This window comes from Mauremys mutica, chromosome 1 (genome assembly GCF_020497125.1).
Source record: "Mauremys mutica isolate MM-2020 ecotype Southern chromosome 1, ASM2049712v1, whole genome shotgun sequence".
In the NCBI taxonomy this organism is placed as follows: Eukaryota; Metazoa; Chordata; order Testudines; family Geoemydidae; genus Mauremys; species Mauremys mutica.
In genome coordinates, this window is record NC_059072.1 from 165,522,203 (window position 1) to 165,546,288 (window position 24,086).

At 43.7% G+C, this 24,086-nt stretch overlaps 1 protein-coding gene across 4 annotated transcripts; it reads left to right on the forward strand.

The window, feature by feature from the left end:
• Positions 1-1,643: 1,643 nt before the first annotated feature.
• On the forward strand, positions 1,644-23,469 carry NIT2 (nitrilase family member 2). Of its 4 annotated transcripts, none has more exons than XM_045001752.1 (12): positions 1,809-1,896; positions 2,736-2,801; positions 5,994-6,043; positions 6,180-6,298; positions 10,137-10,257; positions 10,400-10,488; positions 13,116-13,209; positions 14,726-14,800; positions 16,983-17,061; positions 17,920-18,018; positions 20,541-20,596; positions 22,497-23,469. In XM_045001752.1, exons 2-12 carry the CDS (start codon positions 2,740-2,742, stop codon positions 22,586-22,588), a joined length of 936 nt encoding a protein of 311 aa, XP_044857687.1. In that variant the 5' UTR covers positions 1,809-1,896; positions 2,736-2,739; the 3' UTR covers positions 22,589-23,469. The 4 variants fall into 4 exon arrangements, with proteins under 4 accessions (XP_044857689.1, XP_044857687.1, XP_044857688.1 ...); XM_045001753.1 differs by having other exon boundaries at positions 1,845-1,888; XM_045001754.1 differs by lacking the exons at positions 1,809-1,896; positions 2,736-2,801; positions 5,994-6,043 and adding an exon at positions 1,644-1,758.
• Positions 23,470-24,086: the final 617 nt, after the last annotated feature.

A 24,086-nucleotide genomic window follows, 5' to 3' on the forward strand; every position in this document is an offset into this window, starting at 1 on the left:
ACTGTAGTGCATCTAAATATCTAAACAAGGGTGTTGCATACTTTTTAGTTGGTGTAGGCCAAGCTTATTGCACAGAATAGTGCTCCATGTATCATTAATAGTTTGTTCTTTAAAGAAATGGTAGGCAACAGACACCAACCTTTTAAGTGTTTGCTATAATTGGAACCTTGACTGAAATTATCCAGATGGAAGAAACACTTCTAACAAATATTAAGAATAAGAAATATGGAAATGAAGGGGCATGAGTCATGCAAAGTTGAACTCTGAGTGTTAAGGTCGACCAAAACAATCTAGTTGGCAGTCTGTAGAACCAAATCATTAGAAAACTATATTTAGGGGAAGTCCTTCTTTGTAAAGGAAGAATGGAATATGGTGATGTTTATGGACATCACTAGACATCACTGTTCACTAGAACCTGGCTATATAAGATCTGATCTCCAGTGAATAAGCCTTAACCAGTCCATGGTGGGTACCTGGAGCTGCAACTGTAAAGTCACAATACACAGACTATCACAGCAGAGAGCTAAGGGCCCAGATTCACAGCTACCATGCGTGAGGTGACTTTGGCCTGAGTTGTTTCCTCAGATCCTCATCTGCCTGATTGGTGTATTTTAAACATGAAGAGCAAGTAAATCAAGGAGTTTAATAGTTTTGGTGCACATTTGTTTAATTATATTAAAATAAACTGAAAGCCAAACTGTATTATATAAGAAAATAGCATTTTAAGCTTTCCATTCTCTTAAGTATCAGAGATGGTCATATGGACTCCCTTGTGGGGCCAGTGCTGCTTCCTCAGTTTTAGGGTGACCAGATAACTTCAAAATATCGGGACTGCCGCAGGGGAGCGCCTTTTCAATTCTTATACTCACTGCATCCGGGTCTTCGGCAGCGGATAATAAATCTTGCTGCCAAAGAAAGAAGTACCCGCCGCTGAAATGCAGCTGAAGACCTTCAGCGACTGAAGGACCCGCCTGCCGAAGACATGGATGTGCCAGGTAAGTGTAACAATTGAAAAGGCACTCCTCCGATCTCTCACCGCTGCCTAAGCAGAAAAAATAAAAACGGGCTGCTGTGCCCAAAACAAAATATCAGGACAAATGGCATCCTGACCATGCTTCGGTCAGGATGCAGGACAAACTGCTTAATAGCGGGACAGTCCCGATTTTATCAGGACTGCTAGTCACCCTACCCGTGCTTGGCTCTATCATAGCAGTGCTATGAGGGCCTGAACTAATCTCTCTCTGCCTTAGAGTCCCAAATGGCCAGGGATAGTTCTCTACACTCTGTCTGGAACATTTCAAAGTGCTTGTTACTCTACAGTGCCTCTTCTATGGCTACTTCCCATGTGGTTGATTTCATATTTGAAGGTGGGAATAGGCAGCAGTCCAGGCTGGCTGCAGGTTAGGGGTGTGAAGTGAGGTAGCTTCCAGGAGGTCAGTGTGTTGGGGGAGAGCATGCTGCTCTTGTCCTTGCCCTCGCGGAAGGATGTGCCTGCGCTCACAGGTGCCCTGCCCTGCCCTAACTCCCCAGCCCCATGAGGCGCACAGAACAGGGCAGCCTCACACCCCGCTTCTTTGCCCGCAACTTCTCCTGTCCAGAGCAGAGCACGTGGCTGCGCTCAACAGAACTACAATTCCCAGCAGGCCCATGTGCGGTCGCTTCCATTGCGCATGCGCCCTGCCCTCCCCCCGTGGGTCTGTCCGCTGAGGCCGCGTTGGCCGGGGGCTGAGATGCTGCCGGCGCGAGCAGCCATGGCCAGTGAGTGACTCTGCCTCGTGCGGCCTGGGGGCGGGCTGCGCCGCGCCGCGCCGCGCCGGAGTGCGCGTGCGCGGGGAGAGGGGGTCTCCCAGAGCAACTCCCACCCCGGAGGTGTCCGGGGGCTTCCAGCGTGAGCCTGTAATAGCCACTGCCCTTCCCCGCCCCCCGCCCCGCGGGCTGGGCTGCCGCTGGAGGGGGGTACATGTAAATCTGCCTGCTGCCCCCTGGCTCCTGCCCCCCATGGGGCTCCCTGCTCCCCCCACAGCCCCTCTGCCTGCTGCCCCCTGGCTCCTGCCCCCCATGGGGCTCCCTGCTCCCCCCACAGCCCCTCTGCCTGCTGCCCCCTGGCTCCTGCCCCCCATGGGGCTCCCTGCTCCCCCCCCAGCCCCTCTGCCTGCTGCCCCCTGGCTCCTGCCCCCCATGGGGCTCCCTGCTCCCCCCACCGCACCTCCCCCTCTGCCTGCTGCCCCCTGGCTCCTGCCCCCCGTGGGGCTCCCTGCTCCCCCCACAGCCCCTCTGCCTGCTGCCCCCTGGCTCCTGCCCCCCGTGGGGCTCCCTGCTCCCCCCACAGCACCTCCCCCCTCTGCCTGCTGCCCCCCAGCCTCCTTCCCCCCATGGGGCTCCCTGCTCCCCCCATAGCACCTCCCCCCTCTGCCTGCTGCCCCCCAACCTCCTTCCCCCTGGGGGCTCCTGGCTTCCTGCTTTCCCCATGGCACTTCCCCCCCCCCCCAGCCTGCTGCCCCCAACCTTCTTTCTCCTCCTTCCTCCCCGGCCATGTGGCTCCTGTTTTCCTACTCCAGCACCTGCCCCCTCTGTCTCCAGCCTGCCACCTTTGGTACTTTTTCCTCTCCTCTCCCCTGGTAGACCACAGTCAACTACGTGGTGGGAAGGGGAAAATGGGTCTGTGAGTCTATAGTCTACCTGAATCTTACTGTGTTCTCTTCCTTTCACACCAAGTTCTTATACTTTACTTTCAGTTGTATGGGATGTTGGATGCTGCGAAAGGCAGGTTCCCGACCTAGATCGTCTGATAATCTGATCAGGTGTGTTAGATGTTGATAATTTTAAGCCTTCAAACCATTTCACAGACTGTTAAACTAAGGTTTGTGAAATATTAAAGGCACACAGGATTAAGCAGGCTTGTGCATTCTGCACTTAGCAACAGCGGTAGAAGGTTATTGAGCGCTATATTGGTAGTTCTGAACATGATGTGTTTTCAAAGACTTGATCTCAAATTTGTTTAGCTTCTGATCTTTCATAAAGCTCAAGGATGCTTTGTAGTGATGCAAAGATGAAGTAGTGTTGGCTTTTGCCATCCGCTGAGCAGTCTGCGTGCCTGGAGACCTGAATCCATCCCTAATGATTTCTTGCGGTGTATTTTCTGTAAATGCCAGGACATACTAAAAGCAGACCTAGAAAATTAATATAATTCTCTGTCCTTCTATTAGTTTACCATCTAAAGATCTTAGTATGCTTAAGAACATTAATTTATTAAGTCTCATAACTCTTAGTGATGTGGGTAAGCTTTATTATCCCTGTTTCACAGTTTGGCATTTAAACACCATGCCAGGCTATTCAATTCTGCACTGTGCGCACTCTCTCTTGCGTGCTCTTGCTCTCTCTGTTATTCTGTCTGAATAATTGAGATTATGTTCAGGTATAAAGTCTGTTTTTATTTCAGTGAGCAAATTTTCTAAAATTGTTCTCTGAGTTTTCAGAGGAAGGGAGAGTTTAGAACACCACAAATTCTTGCCATTGTTAAACAGACTCTGAGATTGGATGCTTTCATGTCTGTTTAAAATTTCAGTGAAGTTTTATTTACTTAGTAAACCAAATATTAAAACAGTCTCCAGTGTGACTGTGGCATTGTGAGGATTTTATCATTTGCTTGACCTTTAGCACTCATGAGCTCGGCTACTAATGGGTGACTAAAGGTGGAAGAAGGTCTTTGACTGAAAATATGTTACATTACAAGCAGCACAGCTGCAGCTCTGCCATGGTAGCATAGACACTTTCTGCAATGACAGGGTTTTTCTGTTGCTGTAGTAAATCCACCCCCTCAAGAACTGGTAGTGAAGTCAATGAGTGGGTATGTCTATACTACAAGTGCTTCAGCGGCAGCACTGCCTGAGCTCTGCCACGGTAGCATAGACACTTACTATAGCAACAAAAGAGGTTTTTCCATTGCGGTAACAAATCCCCCTCTCCAAGAGACAGCAACTAGGTCAATGGAAGAGTTCTTGGTCAACCTCGCTGCATCTACAGTGGTGATTTGTTTGACCTAAGATTTAGTTGGGGATTGGTCCTGCTTTGAGCAGGGGTTTGGACTAGATACCTCCTGAGGTCCCTTCCAACCCTGATATTCTATGATTCTAAGTAAGGCCATCTCTACACTTACAAGCTTACAGTGGTACCGATATAGCTGTGCCGTGGTAAGAGCGCTTAAGTAGCCATGTTATGCTGATGAGAGAGACATGACATAACACGAGCTCAACGAGAGTGTCTCCTGCCGACATAGCACTGTGCACACATGTGCTTATTCTGGCAAAACTTATGTCACTCATGGGGGTGTTTTTCACCCCTGAGCGACAAAAGTTTTGCTGACATAAGCGCTCGTGTAGACATGGCCTATGTGGCGCAGGGGCCAGAGTGTTTTAGCTAGGTCAGCCTAAGTTTTAGGTGTAGACCAGGCCAGTATTTATACCAGGGCTCAGATCAGCGTAACTGTGTCTTTCAGGGGTGTGAATTTTTCACATTTCTGAGCAACGTAGCTAGGGTGACCTAAGTTTTAGGTGTAGACCAGGCCTGACTCTTCTTGGCCCAGTCCTCTCTTCTCTGGGACCAGTTTTTGCTCTCTCTCTCACCTTTGTGAAGTGAGGTTTATCTTTGCTCTTTCCTGACCCTGTACTTATCTCCCACAATGGAGGAGGTCGGGGACATTTTTCCACTATGGAGGGGGTATTTTTCTTCTCCTGGTTCTGGTCTGTTTCCTTGCAATGTTTGTGGGCATTTTTATTGTTGGTAGGCTGGACAAACGTTTTTCTGAAGCCTGGGTTGTTCTGACACTCAAGCTAATGGTAGAAGGAGTTCTAAAGGAAGCTAATGAACTCTGCATAACACGTGATTAAGGACTGGCTTTGCGGAGTGTCTGCTGGACTAGAAAAAAGCACAGTAAATAAAGTCGTCTAGCCCACATAATTCAGAGAACTCTGCCAAGGTAGCATGTAGTAGAAGTTCAAACAAGCACAGTTCTGCTTGCCCACTATACAAACTGACATTGCTGTGTAACTCCTGGGTCAATCTGTCTTGATAGGGGTATAACTGAATTGTAAATGTGTTATCTTTACTGTTAGATATGTTTTTGCATTCATTTTGCCAGGGATGAGAGGGGGGAAAGAGAGCCATTAATTTTGTGTAAGACTTTGTGTTTAGCCCAAAATAATGGTTCACTATCACTGTCCTGTGGTATGCAATGCGAGTTTAGCTGACGTGTTCCCAAAAGGTAATTCAGAGAAGGTAGGAGGTAGGTTGAGGGGGAAGAAGCAGACTCAGAAGAGACCAATGGTTGTGAAATGGATAGAAAAGACAAGAAAAACACCATTAGGATTGGTGTCTGGCCACTGTTAAATTGAAATAGACAAGGCAGGTGAGGTAATATCTTTTATTGGACCAACTTCTATTGGTGAGAGAGACAAGGTTTCAGACTCCACTGAGCTTTTCTTCAGGTCTGGGAAAGGTACTCCGTGTGTCAGAGCTTGTTACAGATTGTTACGCATGAGGAGTTAACACATGTTGCAAGAAACAATTGCCCACTTCATTATGAATGATTTATTGCGATATGTGTAACTTTACTGTACCTGAAGAAGAGCTCTGTGGAGCTTAAAAGCTTGTCTCTTTCACCAGCAGAAGTTGGTCCAATAAAAGATATTTCCTCACCCACCTTGTCTCTCTCATCCTGGGACTGACACAGCTATAGCAACACTGCAAACACTATTAAACTGTCGTTTTTGGACTCATGCACTTAAAAGCTCCCCATTCCTTATATAGGATTTTGCTTGAGAACTTGGACAGAGAGTGGTACAGTGTTGAGTGGGTTTCTTTCCTACAGGTCTGCCCACTTTGAATTAGCATTTGAGTTTATGATTGTTAAACTGACAGAAGTCTTGGTGCTGTGCAGCTCCTACCTATTGGAAGAGCTGGCTATCACTCACATGCATGTACTCCTCTTGGTACAGTGGTTCTCCAGAGGCAGCTGCAGGATCCTCCCTGCACTTATTTGGAAATGGTATGTGTAGTAATTAAGTACATATATAAGTATGCGTGCAAATTTTATTATTTGTTCAACTCCTTTTAAAAAGCTCTAATTTAGAAGTGTTTTAGCAAAGCTGCATTGACTAATTATTTGTCTTCTCTGTCTTTAGACTTCCGTCTAGCGCTAATCCAGCTTCATGTATCTGCTGTCAAATCAGATAATCTGAACAAAGCTTGTGGATTGATAAGAAAAGCAACAGCACAAGGAGCAAAAGTTGTGGCTCTGCCTGTGAGTATTGACCAAATCTCCTCAAACTACTATGCGGCACACACCCACAGAAATCTGTTTTCTTGGGCCAACCCTGCACCCAGCTATGTTGCTATGGGGTGTGAAAAATCCGCCCCCTTGAGCAACGTAGTTAAGGTGACCTAATCCCCAGTGTAGACAGAAGAATTCTCCCATCATTGTAGCTGCAGCCTCTCGGGGAGATGGATTAACTTCAGCAATAGGAGAACCCCTCCTGTCACTGTAGTGTCCACACTTAAGCACTATAGTGGTGCAGCTGCAGCGGCTTAAGTGTAAACATAGCCTTGTATTGGTCAAGTACTAATTTCTGTCTCATTCCTGGTATGCTAAGGTTCTCTGACATAATAGAGTTAAATAATAATGAGCCTTGTTAGGGGTTAATGTCACTTGTAAGAAACTTAAGCGTACAACGAGAGTTGGCTGGAACTAGCAGGTCTTCTTTACATGGGGCCAGATTCTGATCTCTGTTAAACTGATTTAAATCCAGAGTGACTCCATTAAATCAGTTTACTATGGATGGATAATGGTGTAGTCAAGATGAGAACCTGGGCCTTATTGTCCTTTTTCTTTTCTGTTTTTCTTTTTGTCACTCTGCTACTTCTGCTGGTGCACGCTCAGAATGAAGAAGTGAAACCAAATGGATTCAGATCTTTCCTGTGGCTCCTTAATTGCAGAATTTCCTGGCCCTAACATTTGTACAAAAAATGCCTTTTAAAACATGAAAGCTGTGTTTGCTCCCAGGAAGAATATACAGTTGAAAATAGGTTTTGAGACTTGCATCCAGCTAGTGAAATGTGTTCTGATCCAGATATTTCACCTTCCTATTCTTGAACTTTTTTTTTCTTATTGATCTAATGGCTTCTGATCTTTCTAATTTGTATCTTCTTACCTGTTCTTTTGCCTTCTTTTGTTCTCCTCCTAAGGCCATGTCTATATGTACAGCGCTGTATGTGTACAGCTGCGCCGCTGCAGCATGTCTGGTGAAGATGCTCGGAGCTGATGGGGGAGAACTCTTCTGTTGGCATAAAAAAACCCATCCCTTTGAGCGGCAGAAGCTATGTCAGTAGGAGAAGCTCTCCTACTGACAGCACTGTTCACACAAACGTTTACATCAGTGTAACTTATGTTGCTCGGGGGGTGGTTTATTCACACCCCTGATCGACATAAGTTATGCCCACGTAGGCTGTAGTATGGATATAGCCTAAGTGACTGCACTTGCAGAGGTGACTTTTCTAATGCATCTATGAGCTTTTTTCTCTTACAAGGCCTATTTGTTAATCCTCTGCTGTGCAATGCATGAGTCAACAGTACAAAGTTCTTGGCAGAGTGGACTCTAAATCTAACTTTTTAATTATTGGGAGAGTAAGTGTTACAGGCAAACTTCCCTGCTCAGTTGTGCCAAAGCAGCTCTCTCATAACAAATATGACCTTTGATTTTGCTGTATTTGGCCTCCTACATATGTGCAAATGCCAAGACCACCAGATGAACTTTTTTAAAATGAATATGTAAGAGAGCATAGCTCTCTGTGGGCTTGTCTTCCCGTACAGCGCTATAGCAGTGTAGCTACATTGGTGCAGCTGAACTGCTATAGCACTATATGTGAAAATGCTACTATGTCGACGGGAGAGCATCTTCTATCGACGTAGTTAATCCACCTCCCCGAAAGGCAGTAGCTGTGTCGATGGGAGAAGCTCTGCTGTCCACATACCGGTGTCTATATGCGGGGGTTAGGTCAATATCACTATGTTGCTCAAGTGTGTGGATTTTTTACAGTCCTGAGCAATATAGTTATACCGATATAGATCTGTAGTGTAGACCTGGTCTTAATTGCTCATCGGTTGTGACTGACAAGCTCAAAGCACTGTACTAATGTAAGTGAATTAAGCCTCACAGTACCGCTGGGAAGTAGGCAAGATGTATTATTCCACCCTGTTTGTTTGTTTAAACAGGTGGGGAAACTGGTACACAGAGAGGACTGTCTCAAGTTCACATAGTAATTCTGTGCAGAGCTGGGCAGGGAACTGATGGCTGACTCCCAGGCTCGTGCTTACACACACAGACCACTTTCATTAGTCCTACACCCCTTCTAGTGGACTTTAGTGCTGCATTGGGGTGTTTGCCACATGGCATACGTTTGACTTTGTGGGGAGAGGGACACTGTTCTCATTACACATTTACTACTTGTTAACTTTTTTCCCTTTCAGTCCTGAACAGAGAAATGTCAAGGCCAAAATCAAGTAATAATATTTATAAATAAATATTAAAAAATTAAATACAGCTGCAATTTTGTTACAGCATTGATTTATTGTTTAACTCCATAAACCTGTGCCATAGTCCCTGGTATAACTTTTCCCATTCTGATTGGTATGTAGTTCCTGTTACACTCAGCTCATCATGCTGGTGCTTTGATTCTTGTTGCCCTAGTAGCACTAGATGGGTTGATGATATTAATATAATAGAAAAGATCTGCTATCCAAGGAGGAGTCCGCAGTGAGGAAAAAAGGGGTTGGGTTGTATAACAATTAGTCCAGTGTTGACTCATTGGTTATAAGGCTGGAAGTGACCACTGTGATCATCTAGTCACCCAATTTGGAAAACACCGATCAGGAGTGGAGCATGGACAAACATTTGAATTGTTCTCAACTTTTTTTTTAAAAAGTTAGTCTTTAGAATCACAGATTGTTAAGGCCAAAAGAGACCATTATCTTCATCTAGTCTGACCATCAACATAGACATAGAACTTCACACAGTGATTCCTGCCTCAAGCTACGTAATGTGTGGATTTTCTAAGCTGATGACTTCAGCATTCATATATGTGACAAAATTTTAGAATGACGTTCCAATCTTTACTTGAGGAACTCAAGTGCTGGAGAATCTAGCACAATCCTTGGGAAGCTTTCCCAGTGATGAATTTACTCTAAGTGTTAAGAATTTGTACTTGTTTCCAATTTGAATTTTTCTAGTTTCAGTTGCGGGGAGGGACAGCTCAGTGGTTTGAGCATTGGCCTGCTAAACCCAGGGTTGTGAGTTCAATCCTTGAGGGGGCCACTTAGGGATCTGGGGCAAAATCAGTCTTGCTAGTGAAGGCAGGGGGCTGGACTCAATGACCTTTCAAGGTCCCTTCCAGTTCTAGGAGATTGGTATATCTCCAATTATTATTATTATTATTCCAGTCATTGGAAGTCAAAGGAGAGCAGAAACTTGATTCAGCTAACCAAAGGGTATATACCCCTCTCTCTGGCTGACAGTAAATCTTAGCGATGGATTAGGGATGGAAGACACAGCTTGCTGAGCAAATAATATTTAACAGATTGCTTTGGAAGGCCTAGAGGAAGGAAAAACACCTTAGAAAATAACTTGTGTTTGAAAAAGCACTCTTTAGATCATGGGCTATGCATAGCCACGAATTCCACAGTGCTGATGGGGTCTTCAACCATAACTTTTCAAACCAGCCTTTGGGGGGACCAGATAGCTCAGAGTAACAGGAGATGGATATTTCAACTCAAGGTTGCTGATTCAAATTGTTACCAGATTGATAAATAAGCAGAAATTGTTACCATCTGTTTGGCCTTTGTTAAATGAGCGGGTGGTATCTCCTCAGTTTCCAGTGCAAAATTGTTCACATTAAACGACTATCAGAGTTGGTGCCAATTGTTAGTCTTCCTCTGGCCTGTCTATTAGCTTATGAGTAACCTCGTAGGTTCTCAGCTATTATGTTGATGAGGGCCATTTAGGTACCTAGATAGAGAGGTTTCAAAGGCCACGCCTTCCAGTGGTGCTTTCAGATTTTAATTTTGTTTCTTTGTTTTCCACTTCTAGGAATGCTTTAACTCTCCCTATGGTACTAAATATTTTTGTGAATATGCAGAGAAAATCCCTGGAGAATCCACACAGAAGCTCTCAGAAGTTGCAAAAGAGTGTGGCATCTATCTCATTGGAGGTAGCTTTTTTGTTAGTGTTTGTCTTCTGAGTTTGAATCCAGGTCTTAGTTTGAGAGCAGCACAAGCATTGTTTCCTTATTTATGTAGCTGGATCATCACTATATGTAATTGTTGGAAATCTGTCTTCTCTTCCTAATAAAGGATCCATTCCAGAGGAGGATGCTGGGAAGTTGTATAACACATGTACTGTTTTTGGACCTGATGGTGCTATGTTGGCTAAGCACAGAAAGGTGAGAAAAGATAGTCATTTTGTTATCAGTGGATTTCTCTTGATGTGGGTGTGACTGATATTTGGCTGTGTTGTGCAGAAGTGATAGCTGCTTTCTTTTTAAGTCTACATCTAGGTTTCTAATAGGAACCCAACATCCACAGACTTCAAAATTGAATATGAGGAACAAAAGAGGTGGTAGTTATGAGAATATGTTGTGCTATAGTTTCGTTGTTATATATAATGTAGAATCGAAAAGAACTTTAAAGGGGAGGGGCAGATGAGGTAGGTGAGGGGCAGAAAGGTTAATTAGCTTGTCCAGTGTGCCATGGCAAATCAGTGTTAGAACTGGGGTTCACACTGAAGTCAATGGCAAAATTTCCATTGATTTCAGTTGGGTCAGGATTTTACCCTATGTCTCCTGCCTCTCATTCCATCGCTCTGTCTACAAACCCATGTTGTTACTATTTTTGCTGTTACTATAACAATTTGTTATAAATAACTTTTTGGATTAATTTAGCTTTTTTGTGTTCATAGAAGTTTGGATTTTTATGTTCTTATTCACTATTTGGTGAACAATTACAAAGAGTTTGTCAACAAATTTGATCTGCTGGGTTGTTCACAAGCTGTTTGCTTCCACTCTCTGCTGTCTGTGGTGAGCGATGGGTCACTCAAGTCATACTTGTGTATTGTCTGCTCCCTGATTGGATGGTAGAAACTTTCTATACAGGACAATAGCAAATAATAGATCCCCTTGCTTGCACACAAACACCCCAGCTCCCATGAGAATACACATGTTTGTCTGAAAAACACCGGTTGACCAAACACTTGTGTGAAGAATATTATTTTCTTATGAATAGTGAATAACAAGAGGCTTGTACTGGGCCATTATTTTATTATTATTTAATATTTATGTAACATAGCACCGAGGCCCATCTCAAGGTTGGACCAACCCCACTTTTGCTAGGTAGAAGCAGAGCCGGTTTAAGCTTTTTGAGGCAAAATCCCCAGTCCTGCAATCACTTGTGCATATGACTAGTCAGAATGAGTTTTTGGTGGAACTTCTTGACTGTGGAAAGTTACTTGCCTGGGTAAGTTTTGCAGGATTGGGGTTAAGACCATGTTATCAGAAAGATAATTATCTTTGAACTAAGGTCTCAGATTTTACTTACAACTTCAATGTTGGGGTAATTTAAGTGTCCCTTAATATGTACATATTCCTTTGGAAGGTAGCTCATCTAATCTAATCTAGTATAAATGAGTGAGGACAGAAACTAGTAAGGATAGTTAAATAGAGGAACAAGTTGCCTAGGGAGGTTATGGAATCCCCATCTTTGAAGATTTTTAAGAATAAGTTAGACATACACTTGTCAGGGATGGCCTAGGTCAGCGGTTCTCAAACTGTCGGTCGGGACCCCAAAGTGGGTCCCGACCGCCTTTGAATGAGGTTGCCAGGACTGGCTTAGACTTGCTGGGATCCGGGGCTGAAGCCTGAGTCCCCCTGTCCAGGGCCAAAGCCAAAGCCTGATGGCTCCCGCCCTGGGTGGTGGAGCTCAGGTTGCAGGCCCTCGGCCTGGGGCTGGAGCCCTTGAGCTTCAGCTTTGGCCCCCGTGTCTGGAGCGGTGGGGCTCAGGCTCCCTCCCCACCCATGGCAGTGGGGCTCCTGGGGTCATGTAGTAATTTTTGTTCTGAGAAGGGGGTCGTGGTGCAATGAAGTTTGAGAACCCCTGGCCTAGGTATAATTAATCCTGCCTCAGCATGGAGGGATGGACTAGATGGCCTGTTGTCCTTTCTAGCCCTACATTTCTATGATGAACAGAGTATATAAAATCCTCTTGCTATTTCTGAATGACTCTTTTCATGAACAAGTTCGAGAGCCCCAATAGGAGTTCTTTATTATTCGTTATGTCTTTAGCTAGTTTTACATACTTTCTATTACTGCATCACACCAAAGACTTTTCATTTTATCTAGTAAGCAGTATAAAAAATGGGCATATGGATTAACTGGTGCACATTATTTAAAAGGCACAGATATTTTTTCAAATAGTTTAGGCAACTTGTACACAAATCCAGGACAGACTTTTGAGCTAAAAAATCTTGCCACAGTCCCCAAATACTAATCACGTCTAAAAGAATATTTGATTGTGATTCTGATAAGGCACTGGTCTAAGATAATAAAAGGAGGTACGCAGGGGTCTTCCAGGGGGTACTTCAACTCCTCTAGATATTTGCCTAGTTTTACAACAGGCTACCTAAAAAGCACTAGCGAAGTCAGTACAAACTAAAATTTCATACAATGACTTGTTTATACTGCTCTATATACTATATGCTGAAATGTAAGTACAATATTTATATTCCAATTGATTTATTTTATAATTATATGGTAAACATGAGAAAATAAGCATTTTTTCAGTAATAGAGTGCTATGACACCTTTATAAGCAAGTAGATTTTAAGGGAGGTGAAGCTTGGGGGTACACAAGAGAAATCAGAATCCTGAAAGGGGTACAATCATCTGGAAAGTTTGAGAGAGACTGGGCTAGAGGATCCATAAGTTTAACATAGGCTCATACACAGTAGGGAGAAATCCTTGTTAATATCATTGTGCTGAATAATTTGTAAGGAGTGTCTTGGGTTATTTTTGAAACAGATTCATTTATTTGACATTAACGTTCCTGGGAAAATCCGGTTCCAGGAATCAGAAACTCTGAGCCCAGGGGACAGTTTCTCCATGTTTGATACTCGTGAGTATAAGAGAATCAGTTACATTTCTAATGGGCCCTAATAAAATGACAGCAAGCACCATCTTGACACTGACATAAATACTAGTACTATGGTGGAAAAAACAAAGCGTGCTACGCATTTGACAAACAGAGGAAGTTAGAGAGTGCAAAGCACCAAAGTCCTGTTATCAAGTGAAGGAGCCTATCTCATTGGGAGTCAGTGGCTCCTAAATCTCCCAGACACTTCTTGAAAAGTTTACCCATAGTCAAATCTATGATTTGAAAAGACAAAGACAGAGGGTGGTGGAAAGAGATGCAACATCCAAACAAAATGATCTGGGCAGCGATAGACCTGTATCATGTTGGTTCCATTCATTAAAGATGGTGGTTGTAAGTTTGTATAACTAGAAGTCTTATACTTTAGTCGAACAGAAGGGTGAGTTCTATTTTTGTAGGGCCTGCTTTGGAGTGTTACACATACCATGAGCTGTATTTATAAATAGCAGTGGTATCTCACAGGAGTGATGTTGGTTTTGTGGCGCCCTGGCATTGCTCTTGTGGTTTGGAGTTCTGGTTCCATAATTCCCAGTTGCCTGTTCACAGATCGTGCCTAGGCTACTGTAAGATTTCCTGTCAAACTAGAATGGAAAGAATGGGAAAAGCAATTACTGAAGCAGCTTTTTTGTGAGGGTTCAGTATTCCCATAGCACATGCTGGCAGTTTACAAAATTCGTTTGAACAATGGAATCATTTTATTTAGGTCATTTATGTGGGCCTCATTACACCCGAAAGTTGGCTTGGAAAAGAATAAACAAAGTGTTGAACTAGACCTGACAAATTATATCCTATGAGGATGGCATGGTAGTGGAGATTTAAAATTTTCAGCTAACATAGCAGAATGTCCCATGTGATTTGTTTTTATATCCACTCCCAAGACGACTTGCTCCCGTAAGTGACGCTTGCACTTGCTATAATCCCCACCAAAATTACCGTGTCCTATTAACTGAGCTCTCGCCAAATTAACAAATATCCCTTGGGCTGTGGTCATCTCCTTCTTGCAACACAATGGTTGTGTATCGGAGAAATCTCTTAGCAACAATTGTTATTATCTCAGTGCATGTAGTTTGTGGTTTTTCTTTCCCATCTGTGCGCTTCATTGAGAAGTTGATCAATAATTTTTGAGACGATACCTATAAAACCAAAGACATAACATGACAAGCTTTTAAAGGATATAGCTGCTTGATAAGGCAGTTGTGACAGGGACCTCTTTCTACTCCATAGAATAGCTAACAATATCCACATTTAAAAAAAGAAAATTCTCAGAGTGGTGCAGTTTCTTGGGTAACACTTGCTGAAATTCACTGCAGGTACAGTGGTTGCAGATAAGAAAGCACATGTCTAAAATCAGTGCTTGTTTCTTGTGGTGGAAAGTATTGTACAAGAGCTTTCACGATTGGTGGATGGAGACCTGAGATTCCCTTCCTGCATTCAGCATGACAGTGACTTCTGCTTTGTGTCTCTTCTGTTTTGGGAACAGCATACTGTAAAGTGGGACTGGGGATCTGCTATGACATCCGATTTGCTGAGCTTGCTCAAATCTACACACAGAAAGGTGAGGATGTGTTGCTAAGTAAACTTGTCCAGACTTTGTACAACAGGGACTTGCCATTAATTGAGAGGTGACCCATCCATACAGAACTGCTTCAGAAAAAGAGCGTCTTGCTTTTCAATCCACAGCTGCATACATGTGGTCAGACCCCATGATTATCCACAAACTGCATAGATAGCATCAGGAATAGAGCTCATGAGCTTCTGGTCCAAAAATACAGCTATCTGCTTGGCTAATCAAAGGAGCAGCGCCTCTCATTGAGACAGTAGGGAGGTGCTGGTCCTACATGACTAGATCAGAATATCAAAGACTGATGCATGCACCTGTTCCTGTGAGCCAGTGCACGAAAGTATTCCCTGTGGTTTACTTGGTATAAGTGCGTATACATACCCTTTGTGGAGGTTTTGCATATTCTAACCAGTTATGGATACTGATGTCTTTAAGTAAATACATTCAAAGGAATTTCTTCTCCTCCCCTCCCTCTCCCCCCGTTCCCTTAATCCCAGCCACGCAGTTTTTCTGCCCCTGCTGTGTGCCAGAATTGATTCCCAGGCACTCAGCTATTGGGGAGGATGGAAAGTTCCTGGCTTAGGGGAAGCAGGGCAAATCAGGACTTTACCTCCCCACATGCTGCAAACCACCCTCCAAAAGCCAGATTGGGGGAAGGGGAGTGAAAGGATTGCATGACTCATGACATAAAAGGGATGATGCAGATCTTCATAGCCTCTCTTCCCTTTCTTGTTGCATGCTTTGATGAGCAGTGAAATAGTTAATAACGTTGCCATTTTAAAATGTCAGTGTTGGGTTTCAGAATCATCGACCCGTTGAGATAAATCAGGCAGTTCACGTCTCCTGACTGTCGCTTTAGGCTGTCTGCAGAGTCCAAGCGCCTGATAATATTTGCTGCACAATGTGAAGGTTTTCTTCACAACCTTAAGGGGAAGAGAACTTAGATTCTGGAGCACAAGATGGCAGCTGTGACAGAAAGATACCAGTTCACTGAGTCACAGTGAACTGGACTAATTCCTCCCTGGCCTGTCTTTTGAAAGGAGTGTAGAGGAAATAGGTCACATGAAGAGGTGACTATAAAGAGGAATAGTCCTGGATCTTGAGGTTGCCAGGGAGGGGAGGCACTGAGTTAGTTGAGAGGACCCCGTACAGGAAATCTGAAGATGACCATATTCTATCCTTGGAGGAAGGCACATCTGTTATAACATCTGGGGCATGCTCCCGGAGAATGATAGACAGCAAGTCTGCTGCCAGGCAGCTATGACGAGCCAATACCTCCTACGCTTCCCCACGGTCACATGGCTTGTCCTGTCCTTAATTAGACTCATGCAACTTACAAACTTTAGACAATGTAGAAGTTAAAGGCCAGTGACCTACAAAGCATTTTAAAAATGAGAAAATACATCACTCCACGGTTACTGCAGCTGATGGAAGAATGTTGGGCCTTGTGCTACATACAGGAGAGGACTGGGTTTAACAACTCATGACAGCTGGGATCAGCCCTAGTAGTCCAGGTTTCTTAGTGCCTTCCCTCTGAGGGTCTCCAGATACTTTCAAAATATTGATTTGATTTAGCCTCACAACACACCTGAAAGGATGTATTGTCTACAGATGGGTTAACTGTACATTAACTTACTTGCCCAAGGCCACGCAGGAAGCCTTTAGCTAAGCTAGGACTAAAGCCCAGATTGCCTGTCGCTCAGACCATCCATCCCTGCCTGTAAATATAGCACTGAGCAGCATTGTTTTTGAGTGTCTAAACACCAGCTGCCCTCTTTTATTGGAGGGTGGGCCAAGTTTGGAAGGGACCTCAGGAGATCATCTAGTCCAACCCCCTGCTCGAAGCAGGACCAATCCCCAACTAAATCCCCAAATGGCCCCCCTCAAGGATTGAGCTCACAACTTTGGGTTTAGCAGGCCAATGCTCAAACCACTGAGCTATCCCTCCCCCTTAGTTTTAACAGCTAAGTACAAGTCAGCTTCGTGGTGATCAAAGTGTTCAGGTAGCCTGTGCTGGCTGTCTCCTAAAGCCACCACAATCTTTGACACAACTTACCTGATTGGGTGTATTTCAGCAGTGCAGGGATACTGCAGCTCTGAACTGCAATAACATGCTTCCTCCATGACAACTTCTTTTGTTATCTTATAATACCGAGGCATTTCTTTTTTAACCAAGGTTGCCAGCTGCTAGTGTATCCAGGGGCTTTTAATATGACAACTGGACCAGCCCACTGGGAACTGCTGCAAAGAGGACGGTAAGAACTAAGCAACAGCCTTTCCTTCCTCCGCCTGAAAGGGATTTTAGCTTGTTGAACTGACTCAGAATTTTATTTTTAAACTGTATTATTTAATACACAACTGGGCTTTGGTGTCAGGATAGAAAGAATCATGTAACTCCCTTATATCTTATAGGCCATACACAACACCAAATAATTCCCACCATCAATAGGAAAACTCTAATACTTCAGTCGTGATATAAACACCTTTGTGCCAATTTCTCCGATCCCAAGCTCTGAGAAAGCACTTTTCATCTGTACACCTCTGGGTGCTTTACACAGAGAGGTAACACACATGGGGTAGCTTGAGGCACTGAGAGGGAGAAGGGGGTTAATTCTAAGAGTTGCTCGTTGTGATTTTTCCCAAGATCATGCTGAGTCAGTGAAAGTCAAGAACAGAACCCAGATCTCCTGAATCCCGGCACTGCTTAGTCACTTAGTTGGCATGTTTGCTCCTGTGTTACTGTCTGGATCCTGAAATGTAGGCAGTGGTTGGGATTCAGACTGAGTGTGATTCAACCAGTCATCCCTATTGAGCAAAGGACTTAACTTGGCATTAATGGGAGCTTAAGTGCTTTGGACCATTAAATCTGGTCCACTTGGCATATAGAGATTTCTCCTTTCCTGAGTCTCTGGATTTTTGCCTTGCTGACCTTCACATTATTTATGGCTTTGGCTATTTTGAATCTCCTAAAATGCAGCAAGATGGAAAATCCAGATCACCTCTTTGGCATAATTTTTCCTTCCCTTCTGTTTGTTGTTTTTCTCAAATGCAGCTAATCTGCGGTGTATAAAGATGTGGACAGTAATTTTTTTCTTGTCCTTCTTTGAATACAGAGCGGTTGATAACCAAGTCTATGTGGCTACTGCATCTCCTGCTAGGGACGAGAAAGCATCTTACGTTGCCTGGGGACACAGCACTGTAGTAAACCCATGGTAAATGGAGAAGAATAATTGAATTTTTCTGCTAACCAAGCTTTAAGGGACACTGTCACACTTCTCTCTGAAAATGTTTCTACCTACTCTTAAAAGTATCACCTAAGATTCCTTTAACTGAAAATGACATACAGTTCTCTACTCTAGTTTTACAATTCACTTATGCTTCTGACAGCACCTTATGTATAGCCACTTTGCTCTTTTTGTGGGTTTTTCACATAGCAAGAAGAAACAGAACCTTAGATAAAATGTGGTTCAAAAAACACAGAAATTGTCTGAAGAATTCAGAGGTAGGTGTAGCAACTGGGATTACTTCACCACTTAAAAAAAAATAGGCTAGATTTCAAGTTGTTATAGTGTCCATCTAAGAAAATCTTCTTTCATTAGCTTAGTTCCTTAAGCTAATACCCAGCAGAATTGTGAAAAAGCCATTAAATGAGGAAAGTAAGAATATTTAACTTCCTGTGGGCTTGTGCATCCCCTTTCTAACAAAGGGAAAATATTACTTGGCTATCAGTTAAAGTGCAACAAAAAGACTAAAAAAAAAATAATTACTGCTCGGTAGAAATATTTTAAAGCTAAAGGGAAGCAAACCTTTTACTGCAATGTGATCAGGGCTGCTTGGACCAAACAAACTGGGTTTGGGTGAATGATCAATATCCAAATAACAAATGGGTTTAAAGTTTTCCTCTGAATATAATTGGAGTTGAAGTTGACGCTTTGAAAGCTTTTTACCTGGATTAAAAACTAATGCCAGTGTATTGAACCCTGCATCATCCACTCTCTAACTAGCTTGATATTTTTAATTTTGTTTAAAGATCAGACATAAAGATCCAGTTAAAAAACAATTGAGTATATACCATAGTCTTGGGAAGGATAAAACAATACATTCAAGTTGAGTTCTCATCACATTCCACAAGATATCTACTCATTTACATGACGCTTACCAGAATTATCTGCATGAGAGAGAGTATTAAAAACCAAACCAGCATTCAGAAAAGTCAGTGTATTATGTGGTTAATTGCAAAGCTGAATCACCTTGGGAGCTGTCTGCTAGAAACTCCTTAACTAGAGCTTTACAGGCTTTGGCATCATAATCGAAGAATAAAACGAACTTGATCTTTGAGACAGAATTAGCGGGGCATAGACCAGATAGGTCAGAGTGTATTCCATGAGTAGCAGTAATTTTCATCGATGAGCCTGAGTAGCTTTGGATAAATCAGGAAAAATATGTAACCAAGAACCTTTCTAGGCAATAATTACCTTTTTTCTTCCAAATAATTAACTCCATTCATGTTACTAATCAGTTAGAAAACTGCACTCGAAGTTCTCGTGTAAAGCTCAAACCTGTTTATCTGATTGTTGGTGCCTTTCACTTAGCAAAGAGTAATGCCATTGCAGTGAACAGCAGAGATGGTGAAAAAGAAGTGTGTAGGCTCAATAATGTTTGTTTGTTAATCCTGACTTTAAAATAGACCCCTCTATGCCTGCCTGATTCCTTGCAATAACACACAAGTAGAATCTGAGATGGGACGGACTTACTAGCTAGTCATCCTCCAGGATGGGCAGTATGCTGGAGAATATCTGATGCTAAACTGATTCTACAGATAAACTTTGCCTGTGCAGCAAAGACATTTTTTCTCCATATAAAGTAGTTTTAGATTTATAGATTCAGTGCTGGTTTGTCTACAGAGGATCACTTCTTAACAAGAGCTATATGCAGCCTTATGTCTACTAGAGAACTTGAACCTTTGAAATGTGAACTCTTTTTTACTTCAGGTTGAAGTGGTGCAATGCATTCATGCTAGCCGGCCTGGTTTGGTGCAGTACTCGCATGCATGCATCCATCCATCCATCCACTTCACTCTGTTGCAATAGTATGTTCTTCTAAGTACCTATCCTGCAGCTCCTTAAAGTGGTGGATTGTGGGAGATTGCTTAGGGTATTGTGCCATGTCCAGGAGGCTTCTGGGAGAGGGAGATCAAAAACCTGCTGTCTGCTCTGGCACTGTAGTGGTGCAGAATGACATAGTGAGGAATGCAGGAGTGCTGAGACCTGCTCAGGGCAAGTGTTAATCATCAAAGTGCTGATACAATTATGGAGGGGAATCTAATGAGGTGTAATCTTCATAAAGCAGTGCAATTCCAGAATGACTTCCAATGTGTGTATTATGCTCGCTGATTTTTAAACAAATCTTCTGATTCAATTTCTCAATCTTATTACTTAGATTCATTTTACATGTTTCTCCGTTAAAACCAAGTGCCCGTGGTATGCTAGAATCTGGAAGTGCCGTACGGTATGGGAAACATTCTACTTTTCAGGCTCCCTCAGTCCCAAGAGAACTTGTGGGTGTGACCATGACCTTGTGCTTAGATTAACTCTTAGATTGTATATTAGTGGGGGCAGGGACCATCTTTTTGTTCTGTGTTTGTACAACACCCAGCACAATGGGGTCTGGGCCCCCGGCGGGCTCTTAGGTGCTCCTGCAGTACAAATACTAAATATATATTTTCATTTTGCAGGGGGGAAGTCATAGCCAAAGCTGGCACTGAGGAAACCATTATCTACACAGATATAGGTAAGTCAGTAGTTTTTTGTTTTGTTTTGTTCTTCCCCACCAAAAAAAGAGGAAAAAAAGAAACTGGAGTCAGTGAGGCTAAACCACAGGTCCCCAAACTGTGGGGTGCACCCCCTAGGGGGGGAATGGGGAGCAGGGAGGGAGTGCCACCCCGCTCAGCTCCTGGCCCCGGCTGCTGACCCTGCACCCAGGATTTCAGCCTCAGCCCTCTTACTCCTGTCTGCATCCCCCCACTCAGAGAAGTGGCCCCACAGAATGCAGGGGTGTGTGTGGACATGGGGGACATGAGGTAAAAAGTTTGGGGACCACTAGGCTAAGCAGACCAAAACCCTCTGTAAGCTGGGCAAGTTTTATTTTCCTATTTTTAAAGACATTCTAGTGAAAGGAGAGAGCCTCATGGCCAGCCCTCAGCTTCAGAAACTGAAGGCTTCTAGTCATTCACAGAAACCAGTATAACATGGGTAGTAGCAATGCCAGACCCTGCAGATCTGCCACACCGACCTGGAAGGCTCTCCTCTAGGGGCATAGGGAGTTCAGTGTCCATGAGCCATTCAGTCCTTTGCCTCTCTGCCGAGACCGCCACCTATGGTGCCTAGCCTTCTCTGTGCCTGCTCCACAACTCGGCAGGCAATACAAGCACTCCCCAGTAGGCCTAAGTAGGCCCTGCTATTTTTCTGCAAGTTGGGGATAGGCACCCTCAGGCCATCTGACTGTCTCCCTGGAGCGTCCAGCCCTATTCCACTGGACACTCGCAGTATTCAGCTTTGCTACTTCCAAAGAAGCAGTGCACCCCAACTTATCAGTTACGCCTCCGCTCACCGCTCTGCTTAACCCACAGCACTTGTGTTTATAGTGAAAACAAGTAAAAAGTTTATTTAACGAAGTATAGTGTGGAGCACTGCGATTCAAGTGGCAGCAAGTTAGAAGTATTGGAAACAAATGGCTGCATAGAAAATCATAACACAGATTCTAGAACCTAGACTTACTTAACTGGAGACTTTCCTGTCTTTGAGAGAGCAAAGCTCACCCAAAGTCCTTCCAGCATTTTTACAGCCTGGGTTGGTTGTGATCTTCCATTTGTGATACAAACCACGCTGTCCATTTGCCGCCTCGGTGAAGGATCCAGCATGTCTGTTTGCACCCCAGACATATCAGAACAATCCATTGCCCTTACTGGTAAACTGGATTACTCTCTTCCCCCCCCCCCCCCAAACCTATTTTGTAAATTTCCTCCCTTGAAGATTTCAGTCTCTTGATTAGCATTTGGCTCAGTATGCAAACAGGCATCCAGTGTGAGACATACGTTGCTCAATACATACTTCACCAGCGGGAGGAACAAGCATCCGTTACCCACCACCTGGTTACCTGCCTTCTGAACATAATTTTTAATATAGACACAACTCCTTAAGTATTATCTGTCCATGCCTTTTGCAATGGTTATGATGGCTACTGGCTCTGAGTGAAAACCTTAGTGAATTATGCTGCATATATCTGATCCCGGGGAACCCGGTGAAACTGTCTGCATCCTGTGCCATCTGCCAGTTGGCACCAAGAGATTTTTGGGTCACAACGTCACTTGTGGCAATAGTTTTTGTGATCTAGCCATTGACCAGCCACAGAAATGCACAGGCCCAGATTGGTCAAACCCATTCAGACAAGTTCCTCTTCACATGACTTGTACAAGTCTCCTGCCTTGCATAAGCATCAGGCTCTGTGTTCATGCACGCAAGTCAGGGACACACAAATGTGTGCAGGTTTGAAAATCTCACTAATCCTTTTTCAGTTTCTCCAGCTCTGTACAGTCTTTCTCATGGATCTTTGCATACAAAGTGGTGCACATGCTTTTTTCCAAGCATCAGCTGGAGTTTGTCTAAACTATTTAACTTTTCACTTTTTACAGACCTGAAGAAGCTTGCAGAAGTCCGCCAGCAAATCCCCATTCATACTCAAAAGCGCGCAGATCTTTATAGCGTAGAGGCAAAGAGAGTGTGAGGCTTCATGCGTACAGCTCCATGCTCTTCAAAACTCAGATCAAGAGCCGCTCTTTTGACATTTGCTTATATCATCAGACAGAACAAGACAGTAAAATAATCATTTTCACAAGCTATTGCTGACCTAGCATCCGATCCCATACAGTTAAGCACAAGAGCACATGCTGATATAATTCTGAAATGAACCCTAAGTGAAGCTGAGTAGAGGTGGCTTGTGAGCTGGCTTTTATCTCCTTTCATACTTTAGCTATTTCATGGCACTTTACAAAGCCATGACTTAACTGCTGGGGCAGAGTTTTGCCTGCAGCTTTTGAACACTGAACCTTGTCTAGCTGAGGAGGAATGCTGGCCAGGACCCTGCACTTTCTGAAAAGTGCCATGAGACTTTTAGTTTCTACCCAAACGATTATTGAAGGTCTAGTATCTCGACTGTATTGGATAGAGTGAGTCCTGCCGTGAGGCTTGAACCCACTGCTGTGGGTCCAGAGGTACGGCTAACACCACCCCAATGACATACACCAAAGTTATATTTTCTGTATGCAGTGATGTAAAATCAAAGGTGTTTCTACTGTGCCTGTCACTGTCACATTTAGACATCAAATTAATGCCGACTTTTCTTCTGCCCTATGCATGCCAGCCCGGGCATAGAGGATGAATTCCTACTCCCATTTGCTGCTGCTCGCAGTTCTCTAGCACTTGCCTGTATTCCTGCCTCAGGTTCCCTCTGGAGCCTATTGCTGTCAACCCTTAACTGGCTGCAAAGGAGGGGGAGCTGGGCTAAGGCTGCCATTTTATGCAGGATCCTTGCAACTGTGTTCAGCATCAGTATCTACCAAGTTAATTTTTACACTGTTCTTTATATTAAACACACTATTATTCTTAGTTTGGTGCTTGTGTTTAATGCAACAAGAGGAGCTGGCATGGATTCTTCTGCAAGCTATAACCTAGTGGTGGTGGTACAGCATCCTTTTCACAGGCTCTAAGAAAATCCAGTTAAACAAGACTGTGGCTTGAGATGGCTCCTGGAATATTTTACCACTTTGCAATGTACAAATAAAGCACCAATCACTGGCCCTAATAGAGGCTGTGATCCTGCCACCCATCTGGGTCTGGAATTCCCCCCCTCATGGAGGGGATGACTGGATTTATTTTAAATTGCAGATCCTTAAAGCAAAACTACTTTGGTCCTACATCTGAGACATACTGAGCACCTGCAGCTCCCACTGAAGATTACTGCACAGGTGTTTGCTGTACTAGCCATCTGGGTAGAGATGAGGCCTATCAGCTGTAGAGGATCCTTCATTTCTTTACTGTTCCCCTCACTGAAATGAGGGACAAATTTTGGTAACATGCTTCATCATGACAAACTGGCAATTTAAGTGGCTAAAATACCTTTGCAATAAAACAATGTCTTTTCTGCTACCTCTGAGCCTAAGAGACATTGTTTTCCAATTTCCAGGGTTTACAGTTGCCTCTCTCTCAAAAAAAGCACCATAACA